Below are 24,025 nucleotides of genomic sequence, written 5' to 3' on the forward strand. Positions count from 1 at the left end.
ACCGTGGCTGGTGCACCGGTGATCGATACCTCCGCGAACACTACTTTCGATTGTTATCCTCGATCCACGATCTTCGTCTGGTGCGTCGACAGTACGTTTCAGTGGACTCCGATCTGAATTTTCGCTTCAAAAAGGACAACGAACGCGTTCCGAGACGCGGGAGCAATTTAAAGATTAGAATATCATACCGTGCTCTATTCGAATGTCCCACAGTGATGGAATCATAATGATCCAGGACCATCTGCTTTGTGTGTTCCTTGTCGTTGTTAATCGATCGGCCGGATAACAATGATTTTGTCTTATAGTTTGCGACATTGAGAAAGAACGTTTGACTTGGACTTCGATTTCGATGCAGTTTTAACACGACACGGTACCTCAAAAAATGTTTGACAAGTGTTTCGTCACTCCTCGAAACGGTCATCTTGAGTCCGTAAAATCAGCCCTCGATGTTTCAACGACTCTGATCAATCGAATCTGTTTTAACAAATATCTCGAGCGCATAGGCAAGACTTCCAGGTTGTAGTTTGTAGGTACATCACTGAACTACGTAACTTCCAGTGTGAATAGCTTTTGGGAGAAATTGTTTCTATTAGAAAGGATATTAGAAATTAACTCCGCAGCCAGGCTCGTTCGGACGCATCGAAATCGATTGTATCGGTCAGTCGAAAAAGTTACAGTCATTAACCCCTTAACGCACAGTTTTTTTTTTTTAAACCGGCCAAAAAAAATCAATTTTTAGTGGAGAATTTTGATATACTGCGCTTTTGTTCCATGGAAAAAAGGCTATATTTTATTCTTGAATAAATAAGTTTTATAGCTTATAATCCTATGTAAATGATAAATATCAATAAATTGATTATTTTTTCTTTGCTTTGTGTTGAGTGTGAAAAATTATAGCAGCATAAAATACAACGCCGCTCGAATTATCTCGAGTGTGCACAGTTTTGGCCTGTTTAAAATCAAATATCGTGCCATGCCAGAGATAAATTTCGTCACGAAATAATAAGTCGGCACTTAATCTCGATCGTCCCGCGTTCCGCGACTGGATCGGCGTTCCGAGGCGGGCGAACCGAGTGACGCGGATTTTCCACGGTACATTGTGCTCGTCGATGCGTTTTCCGGTCGATAAATTGAATTTAATGTTGCGCTGCGATCGCGTCCGGCACGGGGACGCGTCGAAACGTTATCGGGGAATCCAGGTCGTGATTAGTTGCATCTGCCAGCTCCCGGGAGCGACGGAAGTTCCTCGACCCGGTGTTTATTTTACGCGTCTCTCCGAGTCGAGACTGAACCCGTGGAAATCCCGACGCGTCGGAGCCTCGCCACGCGGAAAATCCTCCGCATTTGCGTCGGAAAGCCGCCGAGCGCCGAACTGTGATCCGAAGCGTTCCGACGGGACCGAGCGTTGTTGCTATTAGTATCAAAATTTATTCGAGCAACGAAAGTTTCGTTCGTTGCAAGTTTTCAGTATTCGATAACTTTTCGCCTGGCTGTCTTCTTACTTGACTTTTGGATTCCGATGTTTAGTGATTTTAGAATTCAGATTTCTAAACTTTGTAGAAGTCGCACAACTGACGAGCTGATCGAACAGATTCGTTGTCCTTTGGTTTAATTTTGTGTAATAATTTGCGTCCCTCGCAGGACCACCGTGCGAGGCGAGAGAAAGAAGGAAGCGGCTCACCCGAATTTCGTTCTGTTCGCAGGTCCATATCGCAGAGAAGGAGGAGAAGTGGGCCGGTCGGGCCCGGGGCCCGAGGCTATAGGCCAGCCCGAGTTTCGTCGCGAGAGGATCGACCTCTCCTACAGCTGGAGAGAAAAAGACGGAGGAAGAGACAGGAAGAGAATTCACCCGGAGAGAGAGAGCCGAGGTTGTTTTTCGGAGATGATTCATCGGTTGGCTCGTTGAGCGAGCGGTTCGCGCTTCGATCGGAAGCGAGCTTAGAAGACAAGGAGGAAAAGAAGAATTCGAAAGCAGATCGAATCGAGCATGTGAGACGGTTCGCGACTCCAACGACCCGAACAGACCAAGAAGCTCTGCGGAGGTAAGAGAAGACCGTCTTCATAGTGGGCCAGAAACTTCATTTTGCATCTAACTCTGGTATTACTTGTTTGCTAGAATGTGGTGCGGTCTTTATAAAACTACCTTTGTACGGGGTGCTCCAAGAAATTGACGCTTTGCTAGTTGATCGCGAATATGATTTTATGCAATTCTTGTCTTAGAAGAGACCTAGTTTCAACCAAATTCACGACACGAACATCTTTTAACAAATTTCAGTTATTTTGTAGGAACGGCCCACTGCGTGGATCGGCTCGCGCGGATGAATTGAATAGTCGGTGCCAGAGCCGAGGGAGAGATATCATCCTGCTAGGGTGATTCCGGTATCCCGGTGTCGTCCCGGAGTCGTCCCCGAAGTCTCAGGCGGAGATAGGAACAGATACGGGAATAAGTGGAAGAGCCAAGATGAGCAGACGAACCGTGCCTCCAGCTGGGCTGAACTCCTGCGAGAGGATCAGACCTGAACGACCGAGGAACCCTATCCAGAGGCTCGTCTGGGGTCCCGGCTCCCAATTCCAGGTCGGGCAAATCGGCTTGCCCGAAGACGAGGGCTCCAACCCACGGATGGCGCTCAGAAGGTACGTCTCTCTCATCGTCTTCTTCTTCTTCTCTTGTCCTCTCTCTGTAGACTCGCGATCAGTCGCGACGAATCACTTCGAATCGCTTCGAATCACTTGATCGATCCACTTCCCGTTCTCGCAAACCGTTCGCCGCTCCGGTCGAACGGATGAATTACGAGACACGTAATCGGCTATTCAATACCTGCTCGGGTATGCGCATAATCGACAGGTTGTTTCACGTTTGTGATATTGCGGCTGATAGTGCTCGTCGGACCGAGGTTAACCGGACGAACGATGTTCCAATCGTGAAATTTGTCTGGCCGAGGCAGCCGGGTTGAGAAACTGAGGATAATTTGCTCCCTGACCAGAGAACCGATCCATCTCGCTTCCACTGTACAGAGTTCCCCGATGGGCGTGGCTTTGTAGTTCCCTATGCTCGGGCTGTCCCGAGTAGGCGTGGTTTCCTAGCTCTCTGTCTAGAGTTTCCTCGGGAGGCGTGGCTTCGTAGCTCCTCGAGCTTAGAACACCGTAAGTAGGCGTGGTTTCGTTGCTCCGCGTGTCTCGAATTCCTCGAACGGAGACTTTCGTTGTCCTTCCGCTCTAGAATTCTTTCAAGATACACAGTTTCACGACCCTCCGTCTACAGTTCCTTCAGAAGGCGTGACTTCGTAGTTCTCGACTCTGAAACGATCTAGAAGAAGCTGAACCTTGTAACGATCCTCTGGCCAAAAGCAACCTATTTCGCTACTGCTCTGAGAAGATAATTCCAAGTAGGCGTGGTCACGTTACACCCGTTGTCGTGTACAAGCAGGTGTGGTTTCGTGGCTCAGAGCACAAACATGACCCACAGAGCTTAGGAAGTGCCGCGCGGGGCAATCGCTGCGTAGTCTCCCTCGGATGAACCAATCGGATTCCATTCAAACGCGAATTAACTATTACACAGCTGTAACGATTGTACGGGGAGCGGACGGTGTCGAGGTCGGGTCGAGTAGACAGTGAATTCTCGGAGAACAGAGCCGGCTTAACACGATCGCGTTTCCTTTGAACAGTCTGCTGCGATTGTACGAGGGAAGACAATACCGAGAGGCGGCCAGTTTCCTCGTGAAGTTGCCGCACTACACCCTGAAAGCGACCCTGCCGGACATTCCTGTGGACCTGTTGATCGAAACGTTGCCGCACAGCCTGGCCCTGCTGGAAGCACTGTACGCGAGGCTTGCCGAGCTGAATATCAGCGACGCGAAGATCCTGCGAGTCGAGCAGGTGCTGTGGAAGATCGTGCATCTGATCTCCACCAGCCAGGATCACTTTCGCCTGAGGATCTGGTGCAAGCTGCTGGTGGCGGTCGGTAGACTAGCGCCTAACGCGAGGAACACGCTGATCGCCAGGAAAAGGGCGTTGGAGAGGGCCGTCGAGGGCCTGGGAAGACACGGGCTCGTGCCCTCGGCGCAACTATGCAATCCCGAGACCGGTGCCGCGTCGCATCTGCTTCCGTTGCCAGTGGTGCTGAAGGAGGTCCTCGAGACCAGGATCGACGCCTACAAGCTGGCCGTGCACAAGATCGAGAGCTTCGGAAAGCACGCCAGGACGCACAAAGGTGAGTAAAAGTGCTTGATTAGGACCTTTCAACGCTTTGCGGTCCGACGTGTTGTCTCTCTTTTGTTTCGGAACTTGCTAAAACATAATATAACTCAATTGTATTCTCGTACGTAGCTTTGTCAGCCTCTGTGGAACAGGTGAGAGATACAGGAATTGTTGTTACGTGCCACGCAACGATGGCATTATTAATGAACGTAATGTAAATCGTTTCTCCAAAGAACAGTTGACCTTTCAAGCGTCGCGCAGCCTCGTTCGACCGAATTTCCGAAAGGTGCCCAGCCTAATAAGGATTTCACGAATTTCCCTCGCGTATCTCCGCGGGGCGATTTCCATGGGAAGCGAAAACGTCGCGGACGATCACGCGAGAGAAAGTCGCGGGACATTCGATCGGATGTGCCGTTCCCGATCCGATTACCATCGTCCGCCTGTCTGGAATGACACGCGATCGCGCGTCTCGTTCCGTCTCGTCACGTCTCGTCGAATTTCCTCGCGTCTCTTCGTGTCGTCTACAAGAAGCAGTGCCACTTACCGAGATCGCTGGAATCCGCTCTCAAACCACGAGAAACGTGGCCCGCCGCGGAAAAACAAACGGATCGAACGTCAAGCGTCAAGCTTGAAATCGAATCGCGCGCGGCTCCGTTCATTCCGGTGAACTTTTGACGATTACAACAGCACCGCGCGCCATTAACGGACTTTAACGCGGCTGCAGCGGACAAGTTACATTTCTGGCAACGAATCTCGCCGCGCGCGTTGCGGCAGATTTACGCGGAAAACACGCCTCGACTGACCCGCTTTCGGACCACTGCCGTGCGCTCAACAGGCGTCATACATTTTCGCTCTGATCTCTAGAGCCAGACTAATAGGAAAATGAAACTATCCGAGTTGTGAACCCGTTAAAAGATGAAACCTTGTGAAAAGATTCCTGCCCATGTCTAATGCTCGCATTCTCCTTTCGTAACATCTGTGTCGGCGGAGCTTCAAATTTACATAGACTAATTGCCAGATTACTGCGGATTTTATGCACGTGTGACAAAAACGAGTAGATGCAATTAAAAGCAGTACACAGATCAAGAGAACTTATTCAAACCAATGAAGCAGGGAATAATTTAATGCGCAGAATGTTGATTTCGCACGAAGATCCGCAGTCTAGCAATTACTTCCGTACATAGCAAATAAATTAACGAGTTCCATTAAAGTCTGCTAGAGCAGAGAGCTGAAAGTTCGTAGATTTGGTTCGACGCGCCCGCCGAACGGCAATCCTCGAGCATAGCTGTCTATCCAATGGCGTAGCGAGGGCTAGGATTAGCGAGAAGCTCGCGCGTGGGCGGCCGGTTGCTCGCAGAAACGAATCTCAACGAGGCTCGCGTTTATTCGAGTTGATTGCTGAATGATTACCGGCTAGGAATTTGTCGCGATTCGCGATTGATTTGCTCGGCGAATTGCGGGATAATTGGAAGAGGCTCTGTCGGCGTTCGCCCTTCGGCGTATTAAAAGAGGAGAGAGATAGAGAGAGAGATAGATAGATAGATAGAAGAGCGGCCGCTCCCGCTTCGGGTGGCCGAAATGATCGTGAATCAATCGGACAAGCGGAAATTGCCGATTTCTACGGCGCGGCGCGTGTCCACGTACGAAAGCGAAGTAACCTTCGCTTCTGCTTTGTTTCGCAGCGGATCACGGCGTGCAGGCGGCCTCCCATCAGCGGCAACTTTCGCTCAAGTACAGCGAGATCCAGCAACGGCTGATCGATAATCAGAGCCTGCTGAACACGCTGGAGAAAGTCGGCGACCCGAGCTGCTTAGAAAGTCTCCTGTCGGAGCTGAAGCGCAGGGTCGAGCAGGACAAGGAGGCTCTCAGACAATGGACGGCCTTGAGGAATTCGACGCTCGCCGGGGACACCAAGAACCCGCCGCTGGCCGCCAGGCTGTTGCAGTTCTCCAGGGGTTGCGAGCTGGCAGTGCAGCTAATGACGCAGGACACCAACTCGCAGGTAACACGTTCGACGCAGGATATCGATCCATCGCGTCGCTTCGTCGTCTCACGCCAAAACCAGCCAATGCAATCGAGAATCCGTGGCATCTGGAACAACAGTCGAAACGTGAAATTGATTAAGCGACCGAGAACCGTCGTCCCTTTAACCCTTGGATCACTGACCCGCGTTCATCCTCTGCCTGCTGCAACCACGATACTCGACCACGCATTCGAGTTTAATTTCGGGTTTAATTTAACGCGACGCATATGGAAAATTTCGGTCGTATAAAATTGAAATAACAATATGACTGTCCAATTTTACGGAACAATTATTGAATACGTATACCTCCCGTGGATGGGTAAAAGTGGAAAAAGGTTAATGTAAACCAAACAGAAAGCAGACCGTTTATAAATTGAACACGATGCAAGTGGACCAGTATCTAGGTTGACTCTAATTTACGATTTATTATCGATAAACTGCTGATTCTATGCGCTTATAGCAACAATAGGTGAGCGTCATTTCGTACAGTGGACAAATTGAATGAATTTAAAAATATCGATACATTTCTTGCGACTTAATAAAACCACTGAAGAGAGAAATAAATTGTTACCTTGTGCCTACGTCTTGAAATTCATGCTAACAATTTTTATTTGTCTAATAACTAGACAGCGGATCTTCATGTAAAATATTCTAGCTGAATTGGAACAAACTGGAGCGAAATAGAAATTGATTATCTTTCTTAATATGTTTAATAGGTTGAAAATAATACGTTAGTATTTTTAAATTCTTCAAATGTTTTTACTGTTTCAAGCGTAATTACACACCTACTCATTTCTCTCATAAATGCGTAAAATCCGCCGTCCATTAATAATCAATTAATCTTCCGGCAGCAGCGCTGTTGTATTGCCGAATGAAGAATCGTGTCAGCCGCGTACGACCGACGGTCGGTGAACGGTTTAAGGGCTGTGCCTTTTTTTCTAGACAGTTTACGTCTTAAATAAGTAAGTAATCAATTAAAAATGCATACCACCTCGTTTGTACATGTCTTTGCTACGTCTGCCTAAACCTCCCGAAATTAAAAGAATTATGAAATTAAAAGAATTAGAAAATATGAACTTGCAAGGGTCAAAATCTTGACAAATTGACGCTTCAATATTGCAATGAGCAGTTTAAAAGTGGTCACTAAAACTGTTCACAGCCCAAATTGCGAATTTCTACCTCATCGTGGAGTAATTTGTAATATTCGGCAGAAAACTCGCGTTCTGAAGCAAGCATGACGTCACAAGATGGCTGCCGCAGAGAGATTATCTTAATTTCGAGAGATTTAGTGTTCGTATCGAAAAAAAGGCTCTGGAAAGACGTAGCAAAGACACGTAGAAACACGGTGGTATACACTTTTAATTGATTACTTACTTATTTAAGACGTAAAATGTGTAGAAAAAAAGGCTCAGCGTAACATAGCGTGACAGTCAAGGCCAAATGACTGCCGGCCCCCTTAAATCGGTGTCAACGGGGAACCTTAGAATGGGGTCCGCGGTGTCTCGCCAGTTGGTAATCAGAGGGCTATCGATCGCGCGAGGGCTTTTGGTTTCGGCTCGGTGCTCGCGCCCGTGCAAATTGTACGAAATTGTTGCGCTCGACCACGCGGTTTTGTCGGAGGATCCGACGCCCGTTTAAAATTTTGATAGAACAATTTGCGGCCGGGTTCTGTCCGGCTCGGCGATCGAAATGACCGCACGCGCGTAATCGCTGGCCTGCGCCCGACGCGCGGCGTTTCCAATTAATAAATATTCCGACGGAAATTCGAACGGACGTTCCCGAAGCCATCGATGCTGTATGAAATTGCGCGCGAGTGGTCCGCCCTGATTCGCCCCGTCGATTAATTATCCCGCAGATGTCCGGTCGGGAAGCGAGCGAAATGTTTTCTTTTCCGTTTGTTCGTTCGTTCGTTCGTTCGTTCTCGGACGTTTTTCAATCGCGACTGTCGTTTCCATTCTGCACGGCGCTGAGCGGTACAGAGCGGTGCAAAACGGTGCAGCGAATTCCATCGTCTTTCGTTCCCGAAGCGGAAAATCCTCGAGGGACAAGCACGTCGCGAGAAATTCCGAGAAGTTTGTTCCAGTCGATTCCGGGCCGAACGAGCGGAAGATTCGATTCCTGTATCCGGCGGCCGAGAGCCACGAAACTTTCCCTCCCTGACCGTGGAAACGCTTTAATACCGCTCCCCGAGAACAGAAAAAGGAAACCAGGGAAGAAACGAGGTCGGCCCCGACGATTGTTGATTAAACGCGGCGTCGATTCGACAGCGCCGCGGGCCCGGCGCGTTTTCGTGATTAATCAAATTTTACGGGGAAACCACTTTTACTCCTCGGAACCAGCGGAGAACGAACCCGTCGATCGATGACGGGCCCCGCTCTCTTTCTCTCGCTCTCCTTTCTTCCTCGACTCGTAAATCGTCGGATCCGAGGAAGACATTAACGACTGCCGCTTCCCCGATCCACGAATTTCGAAAGCCGTGAGAACGGATTTAAGCCGCTCCCACCGAATCTATTCGACGTACTCGCGACGCGATACGGTTTCCAGGTGATTTAAACGTTCGTTCTGTCGCCCATAACCGTGCCGCTGCACTCCTCCTCCGCTTCCGAAGGAGAAACGGCGTTATCTCTGACGGAAAACGTCCAGTCGAACACACCGAACGATCCGTGTAAAGATTATTCGCGCATCGAGCCGAACAGAGCAAACTCTTTTCCTCTCGTAAATTGTTCTAATGTCTCATCGTATCTTTCGCGCGAACTTTTATGATCCCTACAATTTAGAGAACAGAGCATCATTGTACCAGAATCCTTAGCGGGATGACTTTGCTTATGATTTTCAATACGAAAAAATTAATTTCACATTGGGAAGAAAAACTCTCACAACAGTGTAGGAATATTTTAAAAGAACTCCCACGTCTTAGGTGTGACGTATCGGGTGAAATGATTTGACACCGATTTCGCTAAAGTACTTTTATTTTTTCCCGACAACTCGATTCTCAATGACAATTCGATATTCAATATTTCGTCAACTCACTCGCTCGCGACTCTCGCTCTATTGAAACAACATCCCTTGCATTCGTCCCTTTTATCTAAGGCCCACTTTCATTTTTCCTCTCTCGCACTCCCATTCTCTCTCTATCAGTTTCGCATCCATTCGGAAAACTCAGTCAGTCACGTACGCTCTGCCTTTGGCGCCCCTAAATACTTCACTCCTGTCACCGAGACCCAAACACTCTTCATTCGCACTTCGGCCCAAACAGACTCCCTTTCACGCCGGACCCAAACACGTTGGCGCCACGACGTCGCGTCCACAGTCACTCTGAACAATCACTCTAACACAGTGTCACATTCATACGCCTACAATAGGACGAACCTTCCCGATGAAAATAAAAAAAATTCAACTGAATCCGGCGAGTAGTTGTCGAGAAATTTTCCAGTAGAAATTGGAGAATAAAATTGCAAATCTCAAAGTATGTCTCAAAGAAACTCGAAATCTGCAATGCGTTGATTAGTACTACCCTCGATGTCGTGTGCACGTAGCACACAGTGCTTCATTCCGAACAAAATCACGCTCCGTTGCCTTCGAAAAGTAATCGATTCGACAGGTAGCCTGAAATCAGAAGCACGTAGCCGGTTGTAACTATTTGCGAATCAAACTCGGTACCGCAAAAATTGTTTTCAATATACGCTATCTTTTAATCGCATCTCCGCGAAAAACAGAATTTGAGGAAAATTGCTTCAACCATCCGGAATGTTTGCGCCCAGGTATTCCAGCTGGACGAGAACCTGGCGGACGACTACGAGGAAGAATCCAGCAGCAGTGCTGGCTATCACACGGACGAGAGCTGCAGTCCTACTCCGGAACCGGTAGTTAGGATCAGCTGCGAGATTCTCAGGGCCGAGAAGAATTTTTCCAACGCTGCAACTTCCGGCAACGACGTGACCGTCGAAAGGCTGGCCGAGAGGTACGCTGCCCTCTACGGTCAGGCTCATCTGCATACTTTGGATGCGCTGGACGCGCTGGAACCCCTCAAGGACGCGCCCGACTTGAAAGCCAAGATCCTCTACTCGGTGGTCGTGGTAAGTAACGTTTCGCGCGAGCCTGGAATAATCCGCCCTTAACCCTTAGCCGGATCGTTTCCGACGTGTTCCACTTCTTTACTTCGAGTAGCCAACCTATTAACATACTTTTACAACCTCTGCAACGTAATGCGACGAACATAAACCTCATTAACGAGCATCTCGATGGCTATGCCACGGCGGCAAAAAAAAGTTCAATCGTTCCTTTTTAAACAGCAATCCCGATAGAATCGATTTAAACGCGATACCGCGGCTGATTAGGCGTTTAGCGATCGTAATTGCTATCGATATAGACGGATTAATTCGGTGAACATTGTCTCGCTGAACTCTCAAAGGCTATCGGAGCCGAAATTGTATCTGTTAATTAAATTTCGAGGAGACTGTTGTCATCAACCGCGCCGCGGTAGATACGGCGTTAGTACAGATAACCCTAGATAACTTTCGTAAAAATAACGGTGGGAACATCTGAACCTTGTGTTATTTTCTCTTTCTGTGTGAAGAATTTATACACAGATTATTTTCTTGTTAGTGAGCCGGACGGCAGCTTAGCCGTCTAAGGTTAAATGGTTGCTGGTTTCAAAATTATCGTAACGTTCCAGAGACCCCATCCTCCTGGTTGAGGGTTAACGGGACCCCGGAGTATTCTTCGGACAGCAAAAATCGAATCGCAGATCTCCACCGAGACTTTCTCCCGAATTAACGCGCGAAGATTTGGTCGTGCGAGAGTGAATCGAATTTCCGGGCAGAATTTCGCTCGTAAAAATAGTCGAGGGACGAACGACAAACTTTTTTTTCCCGTTTGCGCTCTTTTTCCCGGTGTCCACGAGGCGCGGAAGAGTCGCCCGGTGGAAATTGGAAAGCGAAAAAGACAACGCGCGACCGAAGGCCGGCCATTAAACTGATTTTACCGGAATTGATTGCAGGCGCGTGTGGCGGGGCCCGCTGTCACTCGTCGCGGCGACGTCGACGACGACGACAACGACAACGTCGAGGCGTGTCGTCGTCGATCCCGCTTTCTCTATTTTTCCCGGCAATTCATCGAGTTTACGCGGACCGTTAGCGAAACGCGCGTCCCACTCCGTGGTTCTACCCCGCGACGAATCTCTGCGTAAAAGAGAAACGATATACCGAAACATTGGAGCGAAGGACACAGGGAAACGCGGTGCGGTGTCGCGTTCTGTCCGAGAAAGCTCGCGTTTTTTGTCACCTGCGCCCGGCGAAAATCGACGGTGAAATTCCCAGAAATTTCCCGGGAAAATCCGTCCGGAAGAAAATCCTCGCTTAGCCATTCGAATTACTCGTGGATCCGCGGTATTTCCGGAGAGGATCCCGTTTCCGGATAAGCCGTTCACGGTTCAAATATTCCGCTGAAAGATGACACGGGGAGAATCCCCCGGTGATAGCCGGCCAAAGCTAACGAACGGACGGCCACCCCTTCTCTCTTCGAACGTGCCAAAAACGTCCCGGCCCCGCATAACGAATTCTCGTGGTACACGCTTCACATTTTACTCGTTCGAGTACGCCACAAAAGCCCGTCCACGCGTTACATCTTCGAATCGATATGAAACGCGAACCCTTTGAGACCGTTCCAGATTTTGCCGAAGACCGTGGAATTGATCGTGGAACACCATATCCGAGTTGTTTTTCCGCGAGCTCTGTTTTACCCAATTTTTCATTTTACGTAATCGGAGCTTTGGATTTCAAAAAATGGCCACCGCGGCATTGTTTTTCGGTGAAATTTCAATGGTCCCCGTTCAACATTGAACAGCTTGACGGCCACTTCTCCCGGAAATAGGGGACGCGATCGTGTGTCCAGATTTAAAAATGAAATTCCACGCAAGAGAGAAAGAAAAACGCAAAGAAGATTCTGCGTGGACTAGAAATTTCCCAAGGTAATCTAATCGAGGCATTTCGACTAACCGAGTGTGCAGCGAGAAGAATTCGAGTGGATAGCAAGGAAAAGGACACATAATTTCGGCGGCGGATAGCGGGCGAATTCCCGGCGGACAGCAGGCATTTTCGCGGACCGAAATTGAGCGAGCGAAGTCCGTCGGCGCGGACAAAAGCGACGAATTCGGCAAAGTGAAAATTACCCGGCGGACTAACTCGCCAGCATTGTTCGTGCACCGGTCCCCGTTCCCGTCCCCCGGCGAGCATGGAAACGCGACCAGACCGGGGCTTCGTTCGACCGAAAACGATCCCAGCGTTCGATACAAAGACGCCCGGCAGAATCGAGCAGCGTCTTTCGCCGTCTAATTAATTCGCGAGTTAATCGCGAGAGACCGAGCACAATGGAGTCGAGGCGGCGGCACAGGGAATCGCAAGTTCACGAACCCGTGTGCTCCTCGACTCGCTAATACATCTAACTGTTGTCGGTCTATACCGTTGCCGGTCTGTCAGCTCGTTTCACGCTCTGCTCGCTCCATTATCGTCCTTGTATCCTGTCGCGATTAGGGTTGTAGATTTAAAAATTCGTTTTGCTTGCCGACACAGCGCGTCGACTTCGATCTATCCCTCTGAGACGCAGAACGATCAAGTAGCAATGACCTGTATGCAAATTTCCAGTCTCGCTCTATTACGTAAAGATGCGATAGACTTGTCGAGTAACCGCAAACAGCCGAAAACGATACATTGACTATATTCCTTCGATCTTTGTACTCTTTCGAATTGCCACAAACTCCGCTGTCTAGTGATTTTCGTTCTGTTAGGAGAGTGCTGGAGAAAAACGGGAATGGGTGCTTTTGGTTAATATACGCAGTTTCTTGCGAACGGCCGATAACAGCAAGAATATAGACACACTTAACCCTGTGCGGTCGAAGCCCGGACTATGCCCAGCAACGCTTGCGTGATAATGTAACATTATAAAAATGTAGAAAAATACTGCCGCGATCAACTGAGATACACGTACTTGAATAATATTCACGGGTTTCTTCGGTAACGATCATTGACCAACGGAATGCTTTCGAGTAATCCGACCACGAAGAGTTAATCCCTCGATCAAACGTCGCTTCCTCTTCTCGCGTGGTTGCACTTAAAAAAAAAAAAGAAGAAGAAGAAGAAGAAAAACAACGCACTGCACGCGCAATTAGCTCAATGTTTTCTTGAACCGAAGGGAACCGCGCACGAGAGGTTCCAGTTGGTTGATAGAAAGGAAAGAAAAATGCGACTGGTAGGGCATAGGGAGCCAGCGGCCCGTAAAAAAGATTCGATTGTTCGGTGGTTGTAACAGGCCGCGGATAAACGGAACGGAACGAAACGGAACGGGACGGAACGGACGAGGAAAGACGGAGAGACGACGGAGTCGCTTTCGTCGTCGTGTGTATTTATTTTAGTTCATCGATTTCCCGGGCAGGCCGATGTGTGGAAAGCCAACAGCTAGTATAGCCTGTATGTATGCAAAGTAATAGCCTCAGGCTGACGGACTAGCGCCTCTGCCACTTGCCGCTTGCCGGGTACACTCGATCGCAAAAGTGTCCCCTCGACACCCCTCTCGCGACGGCTTTGACGTTAATGGTCGATCGATCGGACGGGAGACAAGGTGCGTGCGGTGGTAGTGGTGGCAAAAATAATCTTCGCCTGTACGCGTGCACCGACGACCAACCACGGGATCAACCGTTGTACCACCAGCGAATCTACGGGCAAAATTCTCTCGGGCACTGGCACATACGACCACGGATTGCCCCACGGGGCACTGCTCTGGCCCCGGCGAATTCAACGAACGGACGAAGGGCGTTGGAAGCCAGATTCTTAGGGGATGTACAATCTAGACCACGTTCGGACTGTATATATTTCGAGAGGATGTTGCGGTACTCTAGCATCGCGCTATTTCGCCTCGAAAACCGCAAAGTCTCGCTCTCTAATTTACCGGGAGCCTTTCGATAGCGATCGCGATTTATCGAGTCCCTTGTCTGAAAGCCTTGGCCGATCCGGTGCGGCGCGCAGGAAATAGAAAGTCTTATCGGCCGCGCGAAAAGACATTGAAATCTCTCGCGGTTTCGAATTTCGAGAACGAGTCGACTCGCCGCGCCGCTTGGAACGTCTTTAAGCTTTGCTTTCCGGATAACGGGAACGCGCGGAAATCGCGCGATGGTTTCCAAACAGGATTTTCAGCGTAGCTCGGCCGCTTTGTTCGCAAATGTAATTTCACTGGCGCAGGGATGTTGCGGTTAACAGGACGTGTCTGCGCGAGCGACGCGCGACGCACGACGCGTCCTGGCGCCGAGTATAATCGCATTCCAGCGGAACATCGTGTAAAAAACCGCCTGTGGGCTGGCATTCGCCCGTTAATCGAGCGCCGGGCTCTCCGAAAAAACCTTGGCGAGGGGCGATTTTATAGGGGGATTGTTTTAATCCGCGGGAAAATCGCGCGATCGAACAAGCCGCGCTCTCGCAACTGGCTCGGATTCGTCGGAAAGTCCTCGAGATTCGCTCTGGTCGGCGTTATCGCGCTTCAAAGAACGGGATCCGAGCGAGGCGTTGCCGTAAAAACCGTGCGTCAAAGCGAAATCCATTTTCCGTTCGTGAATAAATCATAGGATTATGAAAGCGGATCCTGGGCGCCGAGTCGCTCTCGCGCCCTCTTCTCTTCGGGGTTGACTTTTCGTTCGTTCCCGCGAACCAAGAGGAAGGAAAAAGATATCCCCCGCGTCTCGAATAACCCGGCCGGCCCCTTGCCTTCGTCCCACGAGCCTGTCTCCGGTGGCCTAAATCCTAAATTTGAAGTTGATCGGCGGCGAAGTCTCGCGGGAGAACGGCGAAGAAGAAATTTCTGATCGATCGGCGCTCGCGGTGCACGATCCTCCCTTCGGCTGACCCCGTTCTCCAAGGGGGGACCTGTTCGCCTAAATTTCTCCCCTCGTGGATACAGAGATCTTAATCTTCCGTCTTCTTAGTACAGCAGGTACTCTGGCTCGTTGCACGAGAACGGGACTGGAATTTCAGGCAAGATCCGAGGTCGCGATCAACGCGTGTATACGACAATATATTGTGGGATAAAATATGACTGACTACGTGCGGGAAAATGAATAAAACAGTATATATATATTTGGAATAAAAAAAAAGACAAAACAATTATACACGACGCGATTGACCGCACCTCGCAGGTCAAAATTCAACGCAATACTTTGTTCTCTCAACTCCGACCGCAACTCGCAGGCCGAAGCTCTCTCACGTGCGCTTTTCTCTCGACTGCCTCGTGTTCGTTAAAAGAAAACGCGTCAAGCTCGCACTCTACGCACACACGAACATACACACAAACACACGCATACAGTTCCTTAAAGCTAAACAGTCTAATGCGCTATCTTAACCTAAACAGTCCAATGCTGTATCTTAATCTAAACGGTCGAAGAGTATCGGTCCTCGACGGCGCCCAAATCACTCGACAGGGTGTCGTTTTCGTCTCGACGTTTCGACACGATCCCCATGCCCGACATCCGACACCACAATATTATACAGGAACACTCGGCCCCCACCTTGCGCAAGCAAAATGCAACGAACGAGGTAGCAATTTTTCTTTGTTTTCCAGCTCTCCTGGCGGCTGGCGGGCATGATCCAGACCTCGAGATACGCGGAGACGGTGAAGATCCTGAACGGCAGCGGGACCGCGGCGCAAACGGTGACGCCGGGCCTCGAGGAATGCGTGAAACGACAGCTGGCTACTTCCGGCGCGAGAACCGGTTCCCGGGAGGTCGCGGAACAGGTGGTCAGCCAGCTGGAGAGGACGCTGTACGACTTTCCGTGTCTGCGGGGATGCGACGAGGTCAAGAGATACGCCACGGCGTGCTCCAGTTTGGCCTGGGCCTGTCTAGCGCGCGCCACGCCTTTGGTTCTCGACGTGGCGCAGGCTCTAGAGTTCAGGCGAGAGGTTCACGTCAGGCATCACGCCTCCCCGAACCCCAACGGTACCAGGATCAAGACGGTCCTGTGGCCTGGACTCCGGGAAGGCTGCCAAGGACCTTGTCTCCATCGCGCGATCGTCCTCACGTCTTAACCTTAGACACACCGAGCCTCCGGTCCGTTACGTTAAAGACTAAAGGCTGTCGCCCACTTAACAACACCGCACATTAACGACGCCAGACCAACGTCAGCGTATTCATTCTTATCCAAAGGAGCAAGTAGGAAGAAAGACGATGTTGTGCTGTTACGGATAGATGAACGCATCCACATTTGAACTACACATAATAATGTGAACGCGCGATTACGCTGATCTGGAATCGTTCGTGTGCGTCGCTGTTAAGTGGGCGACAACCTTAAGGCTCTTAGAACTCGCCGAATGCAAAACATCGCAGAAACATAGGTGTTTTTCCATCGTTTCCGTCCGATGACCAAGACGTCGTTTAGATGCCGCGCCTGTTCAACGGCAATCTGCTGTACAGGCGCGCACAGGCGTAACAATGGGCCTCAGCCATCCGCGATACTGTCCGCAGCCTAAGCACCACTGTACACCAGGAGCTCGACTAACAGGCGGGGCCTAGAATCAATCCAGCACCTCTCGCTGCTCTATAGTCTGTTGAACGAGGCGAGGAAGTAAACGTAAACATAGCCGCTCGATTGCGATAGAGTTGAAGTTACTCATCTGAGATAGTAAAGGACGCACGTCGTTCGTTGGACTGTCTACAATAACTTCGTGACGTTCGCAGAAACCCGATTAGGTCTCCATCGCGTCACCCTGATAACGATACTTGTAATCGCTCCGGAAGTTCGCAAGAACCTTGAGTCCACGAAACATGTTGGCAACCATATGCTGAATATGGTCTGTTCGAATCGTTAGGGTTAATTTAACTAGCTTTTCTGGATTTTTACGATAAACGGAGCCGGCACGAATCGACGATCGACGGTAACAATAACGTGCGGAACGATCGTGTATGGAGGACACGCAATCTACACACGACGTCTACGCCAATGGCTGGTCCGATTTCCACGCGTGCCTCGTCGCTGTCTTGAATTTCCCAAGGGGAACCGGAATTACATTTATACTCCGGCTTATGTAACAGAAACGCGTCGCACTCTTTACCGTCACGAGATAGGGTTTTAGCGTCGGGCTGTCGTGATGAGATTCTTTAAAACCGCCCCGACGAGCTATTCGAGCTATCCGAGCTATCCGAGCTATCCGAGGTGTTCGAGGACACCGAGGATCCTTACAGAGCGAGATTAGAGCCACGCGAACGAAATAAGAAATCGCGGAGAGCGGGAGAGGAGGTCTTGTCCAGTTCAATTCGCTTCGATTTCCAGTTCGAAACCGATCATTAAACTGAATTGCGGTTCAAGGAGACGCTCTCCCGCGACGACGATTTATAAAACGTTTGCGTAATACCGTCGAATCGCGCCTCTGTCCCAGATTCGCCGGTCCCAGGAAGCCAAGTCGGTCCGAGCGAACCGAAAACTTCCGCGGAAACTTTTACTCGGCGAACTTTTTCCGCAACAGATGCCTCCCGACGGCCACCAGCCAACTTTTCCGCGACATCGCGGACGAATCGCGGAACTTTTGTATTCGACGTGTGGGCGCAGATGCCTCGAGAATATCGATACGTCGCCTCGCGTCGCGTCGCGTCGCGTCGCATCGGGAGCACCAGATAAAACTCGTCTCGGATTCCCGGCACGTGCCTGGCCCAATCCCCTTTTCGCGGGGGCTGAAACCTGTGAAATCCACTCTTCCCCGGTCGCCAGAGTCCCTCCAGATCCACTTCATTGTTTTTCACGAGCGCGGCCAAAGCGTTCGCACTCCTTAAATTGAACGATCCGCGAACCCTTCACGAGGCAAACTGCCTCGCAACCTATATCCCCTCGGTTCGAACCGGGTGCTCCATCCTCGCCTGGTACCTATTCGTTGTTGTATAATATGCTTGAACGGTTGCTTGGACTCCACGGCGAACGATCAGGGTCAATCTTACCTAATTGGCCTCTCGTTGTCGTCTCTCGTGACGTCTTCGCTCGAATAGTTATGTCCGCATGCGGGACTAAAATACACGGGCATCTTTGGGAATTTTCTGTAGGAAAAAGCGTAGAGTATTTTCTGTGAATGTAATTGGATCTTGTAGAGTACATATTCGAGAAGCTGCGGCAATTTTTTCATCCAGAAAGAGTCAAATTTCTGTAGAAGATACGAGTCGTACACCGAAAATCGATTTTTCGAGAGGATCTTGTAGCGACCACTGTCATTCGGTGCTAGATCACCGGAAATAAAAAGTTCTGGAATGTTTAACTAACATGTTACACTGTTTTCGAAAAAGTTTCGAGTCCCTGAGTAGGTGTAACCGCGTAAATGCGAGTCGTAACCGGAATAAATGACCTCTTTTCTAGCTACGCGTCGGAAAACCGGTTTTCCGGGGCAGAAAGAAGCGGAAGTCGACGATTAAAACGAGCACGCGATCCTTCTTAACGAGCGGATAACGAGTTACGCTATGTCGTTGAGGTCGATTACTCCCAGAATCGGTAATTACGTGGCCTTTGGCCGCTTGTTGTCGAAAAATGGCAGAACTGCTCGATCGAACAGTGATTTCGATTGATAATTGCTGAAACGACTATACGCAGGAAAAGTGGCAATTATCGAGCCAAGGAGAACCGGCGGGATAATAAAATCTGTCTGAATAATAACGCGAGTGACTGTGTGGACCTAGAGAGCGTTTGATAAAGAATGCGAGTGGCACGCAGACGGTTGATTAGCGGTGCCGTCGCGGCTGTCTTCGAGATAGTATCTTGCGAACGATCCGACTGCGATTCTTTCTTGGAAAACGACAACCGGAGGAATCGCGAGAGGGGAGGGGATGAGGTTCAAGTACCGTAACAAGCGTTCTCGGGTTTTCAAGATTTATTGTAGATCTCATTTTCTATATACATTATTCATACATCGTGTTCCCAACTCTCTTCCGTTCAATCGTAACAAGTCTAAACAAGTGGAACCGCGGCTATTACTGGCTCGGCCGGATCGCATTAGATTAGTGGATCGATCAATGAAAACCGTTCAGCGTTTTCCTTCTGTTCGGAGCGAGAGCTGTTCCTAGAGAGCTTAAAAGATACTCGGTACAAGTGCTGGTAAAAAGAACGTCATCTTAATGGGACTACTCGCGTCATGGGAGAACGACTTTGGTGGAAATACGATTCTACCGAGCGTGTCTCGCGTTCTCGTTTTCATTTATAATCTAACTTAATAGCTACGTTTAGATACTCTCTGTCGCTCCGTCTCCGTCTCCCATGTCGTTCAGTCTTCGTGATTGTATCCGGACACCGAAAAATCGTGTCTGCGATCAATCGACCGGAAGAAGAAACGTTATCGTCGCTTGCTAACGCGCGAGCTACTCCGCAACGATTTACCCTATTATAAATAAGTAGTAAAAAAAAAACGAAGGAAAAAAAGTATCGTGTATGCGCAACGAGAAGCAAGCTCTACGGCCAGGGTAAATATAAATCTTTACAATACCCTCGAAACAATGAATCTATCACTTTCTCTCTCTCTCTTCCTTTCTGATAGAAAAGTCTTCTATGACGCGCTTATCGAGTTCTACAAAAAAAAATATATATATGTATATCAATATACTTTATAACGTCGAGAAAATATAATGATTCCTAGCAACGCGAAACGAACCGAAAGAAAGTGATGTGTTCCACAATGAATAAACTCTTGGACGACACTTATTGCGAATCAGTTAATCGGTTCGGTTGAATCGTGTGCACGCGACGAAGGGATAAGAAAAAATTGGTCAATGATCGAACGCTTTCATAACAGCGTTCCGTTATTCGTGTAAAACATACTCGAAGGATTTTTCGCTTGAACCCTCGGCTCGGCGGACCTTCACGACAACTGCACAGTTGACGATATCATTTATCAATTTCGTTAAACATACTTCTCAAAGGTACTTGTTTAAATCTCGTTAGCCTCTCTGCTGCTCCGAATACGGAGTAGTTAGAACGACCTCCGCGTGTCCAAGGGTCAAGCCAACAATCTCGATAAAACTCTATACAGTTTCAGCTCGTCTTTGTACCCATTCGAAACATGGTAAAAGCTTCGTTTCTACTCGATAAAATCAACCCGTGAAAACATAAATTTCCACAAACGTCCGCAAAAGTCCCTGTACAGCGATCGTGTACTTAAGAGGTTAAAGTTTAAGAAAATGTAATCGTTTACAGTAATGTCTTTCACGAGATTCTGAAATTCCAGTGATCGAGAACCGGTATTTCCGCGCTGGATCGGGCCAAAAGCTTGTACCGTGTTTCCAATCGACAGCGTGGTCGCAAAACCAAGGACTTATGACTATGAATGGCATGGCACGGAGGCCGTTTTCCTTGCGTGCAAAAATGAAAAAGAAATGTACGCAGGTGTGTATAAAATCTTTGAGGTAATTTACATGACCGCGCACCACTTCTTGGGGGCTTGGTGGTCGTTGACAGACTTGTCACGCTCGTCGTCCAAGAGGTCCAGCTTGTTGCTCTGGAACTTTAGCTCGGCGACAGGCGTGGAGGCTTGTACAGGCCTGCGCAAACCTTTCAGTAGGCTGATCGAGGTGGTGAGCACACTATTCTCCGTCTCTGTCTTTTGTTTCTTGCCGCCCCGATCTTCGCTGGTCTCGTGCTTCCGCTTCTTCGTCTCCAGCGAGCTGCCGTTGCTCGCAGAAATCGTCTCGGACAGGCCCGTGTTGTACCGCAGGATCTTGAAGTCTTCGTTCTCGTCCGGCATCAAGGACGTGCCGGACGTGTTGACGAACATTGAGTTGTTCGGCGAGTACCTTGGATAGCGTATCGACACGTGCCCTCCCATTCTGCTGATAGATCGCCTGCCGGAGATATTTCTCAAGGTCTTGCCAAAGGACAAGTCGTCATACGGCCTCGGAGGCATCGCGGACTCTTGCTCCTGGTCCTGCTCGGTCTGCTCATCCGCGTTGCCCGCCTCCAACATCTTAGAGTTCTCCTTCATACAGTCATTCAGCTTGATCTGCACGTCCTTCAGCATTATCGCAGGGTCGTACGAGACAAAAGACTCCTCCTTCTCCGCCGTCGTCTCTTTCTCCTTCTCCTTCTCATTTCTCTCATCGTTTTGCGACGTGTTTCCGGTCGCCTCCGTCGAGTCCGACATCAGAGACTCTGTAATCTCCGCGGTGGTGTTCTCTGCATCGGTCAGCGACACGCTCTGAACCTCGTCGTTCTCCTGCGCGCGGTTCTCCGCCTCTATCCTAACCTCCTCGTTCTCTTTGCTCTTCGGTTCCTCGCCGATTTTCTCCTCTCGAGACGTCTCCGATTTTTCGTCGTTCTCGAAGCTCAACTTTAAGTCGGTCTCCTCGGTCTCCAGATGCTCTTCGAGCTCCTCCATCTGCTTCATTTCCACGGATTTGTTCGCCTTCTCCTCAGTCTTTTCTGTGTTCGTTTGATCCTTCTCGGACTCTCCATTCTGCTGCTCTTCTTCCTTAGAACTAGCCTGAATGGGTTCCGAAGCAGCACGATCAACGTGCTTCTCCGTAGAGTTCCGAGTCTCTTTGGAAGTCTCTGGCTTGGGGTTGGTCTTATTTCGCAAAGTTTCGTCTACTTTGACCTCCTCTGGCTCTGATTCTGGCTGCATTTTCGTATTGGATTCTGTGCCTTCGGTTTCAAGAGTCGACTTCTTCTTCTTCTTGGGGGAGTTCGCCAGCCAGGGAGTCTGCCTCGTAGGGCAGTTCGAATCAATCTTTGCCGTCGTGCTGACTTTGTTCTGAAATAAATACGTTGCTTTACATGAAAGGTTCGAATACGGTACAGAGAAGAGAAGTAGCTTTATCGGAAGGGATATTCGATTTACCTTAAAGCCTTTCCTTTGGCCAGGCGGTACTTTTCTCAGCTGCGTGCTCAACTTAGACCTAGAACCAAGAATACACGAACGCTGAAAGTGGTTGAAAGGAACTACCCGTGGGTATTTATAGCCAATTTCCACCGAGTAAGAAGTACCGGAGGTGATGAGAGGTGCTAATTTAAAATGAAAAAGCTTGGAAGAGAACGGCTGAACCAAAGAGTTTCTCGTCTAAGCATGTCTGGTGGCTGCACGTTCGCTCATGTCAGAAAATTTCGCTGTACGGATTCGGACAGTCCCGGGCGGTAATCACGGACGGTAAGAAAATTTTGTCGACGCGTTCGATGAATCGATCTACAAACAAGATACGGGATATCGGCGGATTTATCGGTGAAGTTGGATGACATTTGGCCCGGTTGATCCTCACGACACATCGCGCGACAAGAATGGAACGATAAAAATGCACGCGACGCGTCCACGGTCCCGGCATCGCGCGCGCAAAAAAAAAACACGAGACGGAGCGTACGCTCCGGCCGGGAGAGCGAGAAAACGGATATATGCGGCAGACCGATGTATATGTATGTCGGGGAGAAGACTGTGGTTAAACTTGCTGGCTCGTCGGGCTTATTGGTCTTACAAACCTGTTCGGATTCTCGAATTCGCGTTGTCGGTTGTGCAAGAGTGTTTCAGAACTTTTCGAGATCGTTTTGAGCAGCCTCCTAAAATTCCTCTCATCGCCCCAAGGGGCCGCCTTCTTTGGCGTCTTATCCATGGAGTTTTAGCGTGTTGCCCTGCCTCGTAACCACGTATTATCTTTGTACGCCTTTGTGCCCGTTGCGTTGGCCGTGAAAATCTATGTATACGGTAAACGGGACTCGCGGCCCGCACGATTCTGTCACAAAACCGTCCAAATAACTTGATTTCTACCGCGAGATTAACTATATCGACGCATTCGATTAAGATCGACGCTTTGCCTCGTCCCTTTCCCCCCTAACACGCACTCACACGCTCTTTCTCTCTCTCTCTCCCCTCTCTCTGTTTCTCTCACTCTCTCCCTCCCACTCTCACTCGCCTTTCTCTATTTCTGTTTCGGTAGACTCGGGCCACGCTCACATTCCACGCTATTCCGAAGACGATAACGCGACAAGAAAAAGCACGTACAAGCCACTCAGGACCGGCGTCTCGGTGTAACCAGAGACTCGATGCACGCACACCACTCAGGACGCCATTTAAAACCCGCCACTCGAGCGTCCACGTCGGGTTAAAGCGTGAACGCACGCGCGCGATCGGAACGATGCAACTTGTGGAGATTCGTCGTTGTTCACGGAACGCGACCTTTATTTAATTGGATCGAGGCTTTTGCGAGCTTTCGCGGAAGAATGTTGGTATTTGCAACGCGTGCACACCACCGCGACCGTCGATCTTCTATCGTTCTATCCCCGGCAAACAACGCTCATGTCAAACGATATGAACGACCGCGAATATTGTATCACGGCGCTGATGTCGTTGCCGCCCTTCAAAAATAAAATATTCATTCATAGGAATATTCCCTATATTCCGAATCGTTCGGAACCGGCGTCGTTACGTAGTTCACATTTTGAATCAATTTTGTAAACTGAAGAATCACTCACTCTTACCTCGATTTAGTATCGGATTTCGCGTTGGTCTCATGCTGCATTTTCACGATTTCAATCGAGCACAGTCTCGACTACGGCACTGCTGACAGAGCAACTGGTTCACTCGAATCGAATACACTCGAACTATAGGCGAGACTCTCCGTGGGAGGGGGAAAAAACGGATGTTTCCCGTTAAAAGATGAACTTTTATGACGAAAATGATCTAAGGGAAAGTTCCTAGGCAGCCTCAACGCTAGGGAAAGTACTAGGGCTAACAGACGCTAGTGCCATCCACGACAAAACGCCCAAGCCGAGAAACAATTAGTTTCCTGTTTCCGTTGCTAGAGAGCGACGGATGATTAAA

General features: G+C 49.4%; 2 protein-coding genes across 3 annotated transcripts; one reads left to right on the forward strand and one right to left on the reverse strand.

Annotated features, from left to right (window-relative positions):
• The first annotated feature begins 2,331 nt into the window (after positions 1 to 2,331).
• Positions 2,332 to 16,336, forward strand: LOC143357876 (uncharacterized). The gene is made up of 5 exons (XM_076794519.1): positions 2,332 to 2,634; positions 3,666 to 4,210; positions 5,880 to 6,199; positions 9,982 to 10,296; positions 15,821 to 16,336. The coding sequence occupies exons 1-5, from the start codon at positions 2,462 to 2,464 to the stop codon at positions 16,283 to 16,285; spliced, it is 1,818 nt and encodes a 605-aa protein (XP_076650634.1). The 5' UTR covers positions 2,332 to 2,461; the 3' UTR covers positions 16,286 to 16,336.
• A 2,753-nt stretch (positions 16,337 to 19,089) lies between these two features.
• On the reverse strand, positions 19,090 to 23,811 carry LOC143357721 (uncharacterized). Of its 2 annotated transcripts, none has more exons than XM_076794289.1 (3): positions 23,683 to 23,811; positions 22,058 to 22,115; positions 19,090 to 21,970 (listed from the first exon to the last, which is right to left on the reverse strand). In XM_076794289.1, exons 1-3 carry the CDS (start codon positions 23,721 to 23,723, stop codon positions 20,633 to 20,635), a joined length of 1,437 nt encoding a protein of 478 aa, XP_076650404.1. In that variant the 5' UTR covers positions 23,724 to 23,811; the 3' UTR covers positions 19,090 to 20,632. The 2 variants fall into 2 exon arrangements, with proteins under 2 accessions (XP_076650404.1, XP_076650403.1); XM_076794288.1 differs by lacking the exon at positions 23,683 to 23,811 and adding an exon at positions 22,687 to 23,167.
• Positions 23,812 to 24,025: the final 214 nt, after the last annotated feature.

The sequence above is a fragment of the Halictus rubicundus genome, chromosome 10 (genome assembly GCF_050948215.1).
Source record: "Halictus rubicundus isolate RS-2024b chromosome 10, iyHalRubi1_principal, whole genome shotgun sequence".
NCBI classification, from domain to species: Eukaryota; Metazoa; Arthropoda; class Insecta; order Hymenoptera; family Halictidae; genus Halictus; species Halictus rubicundus.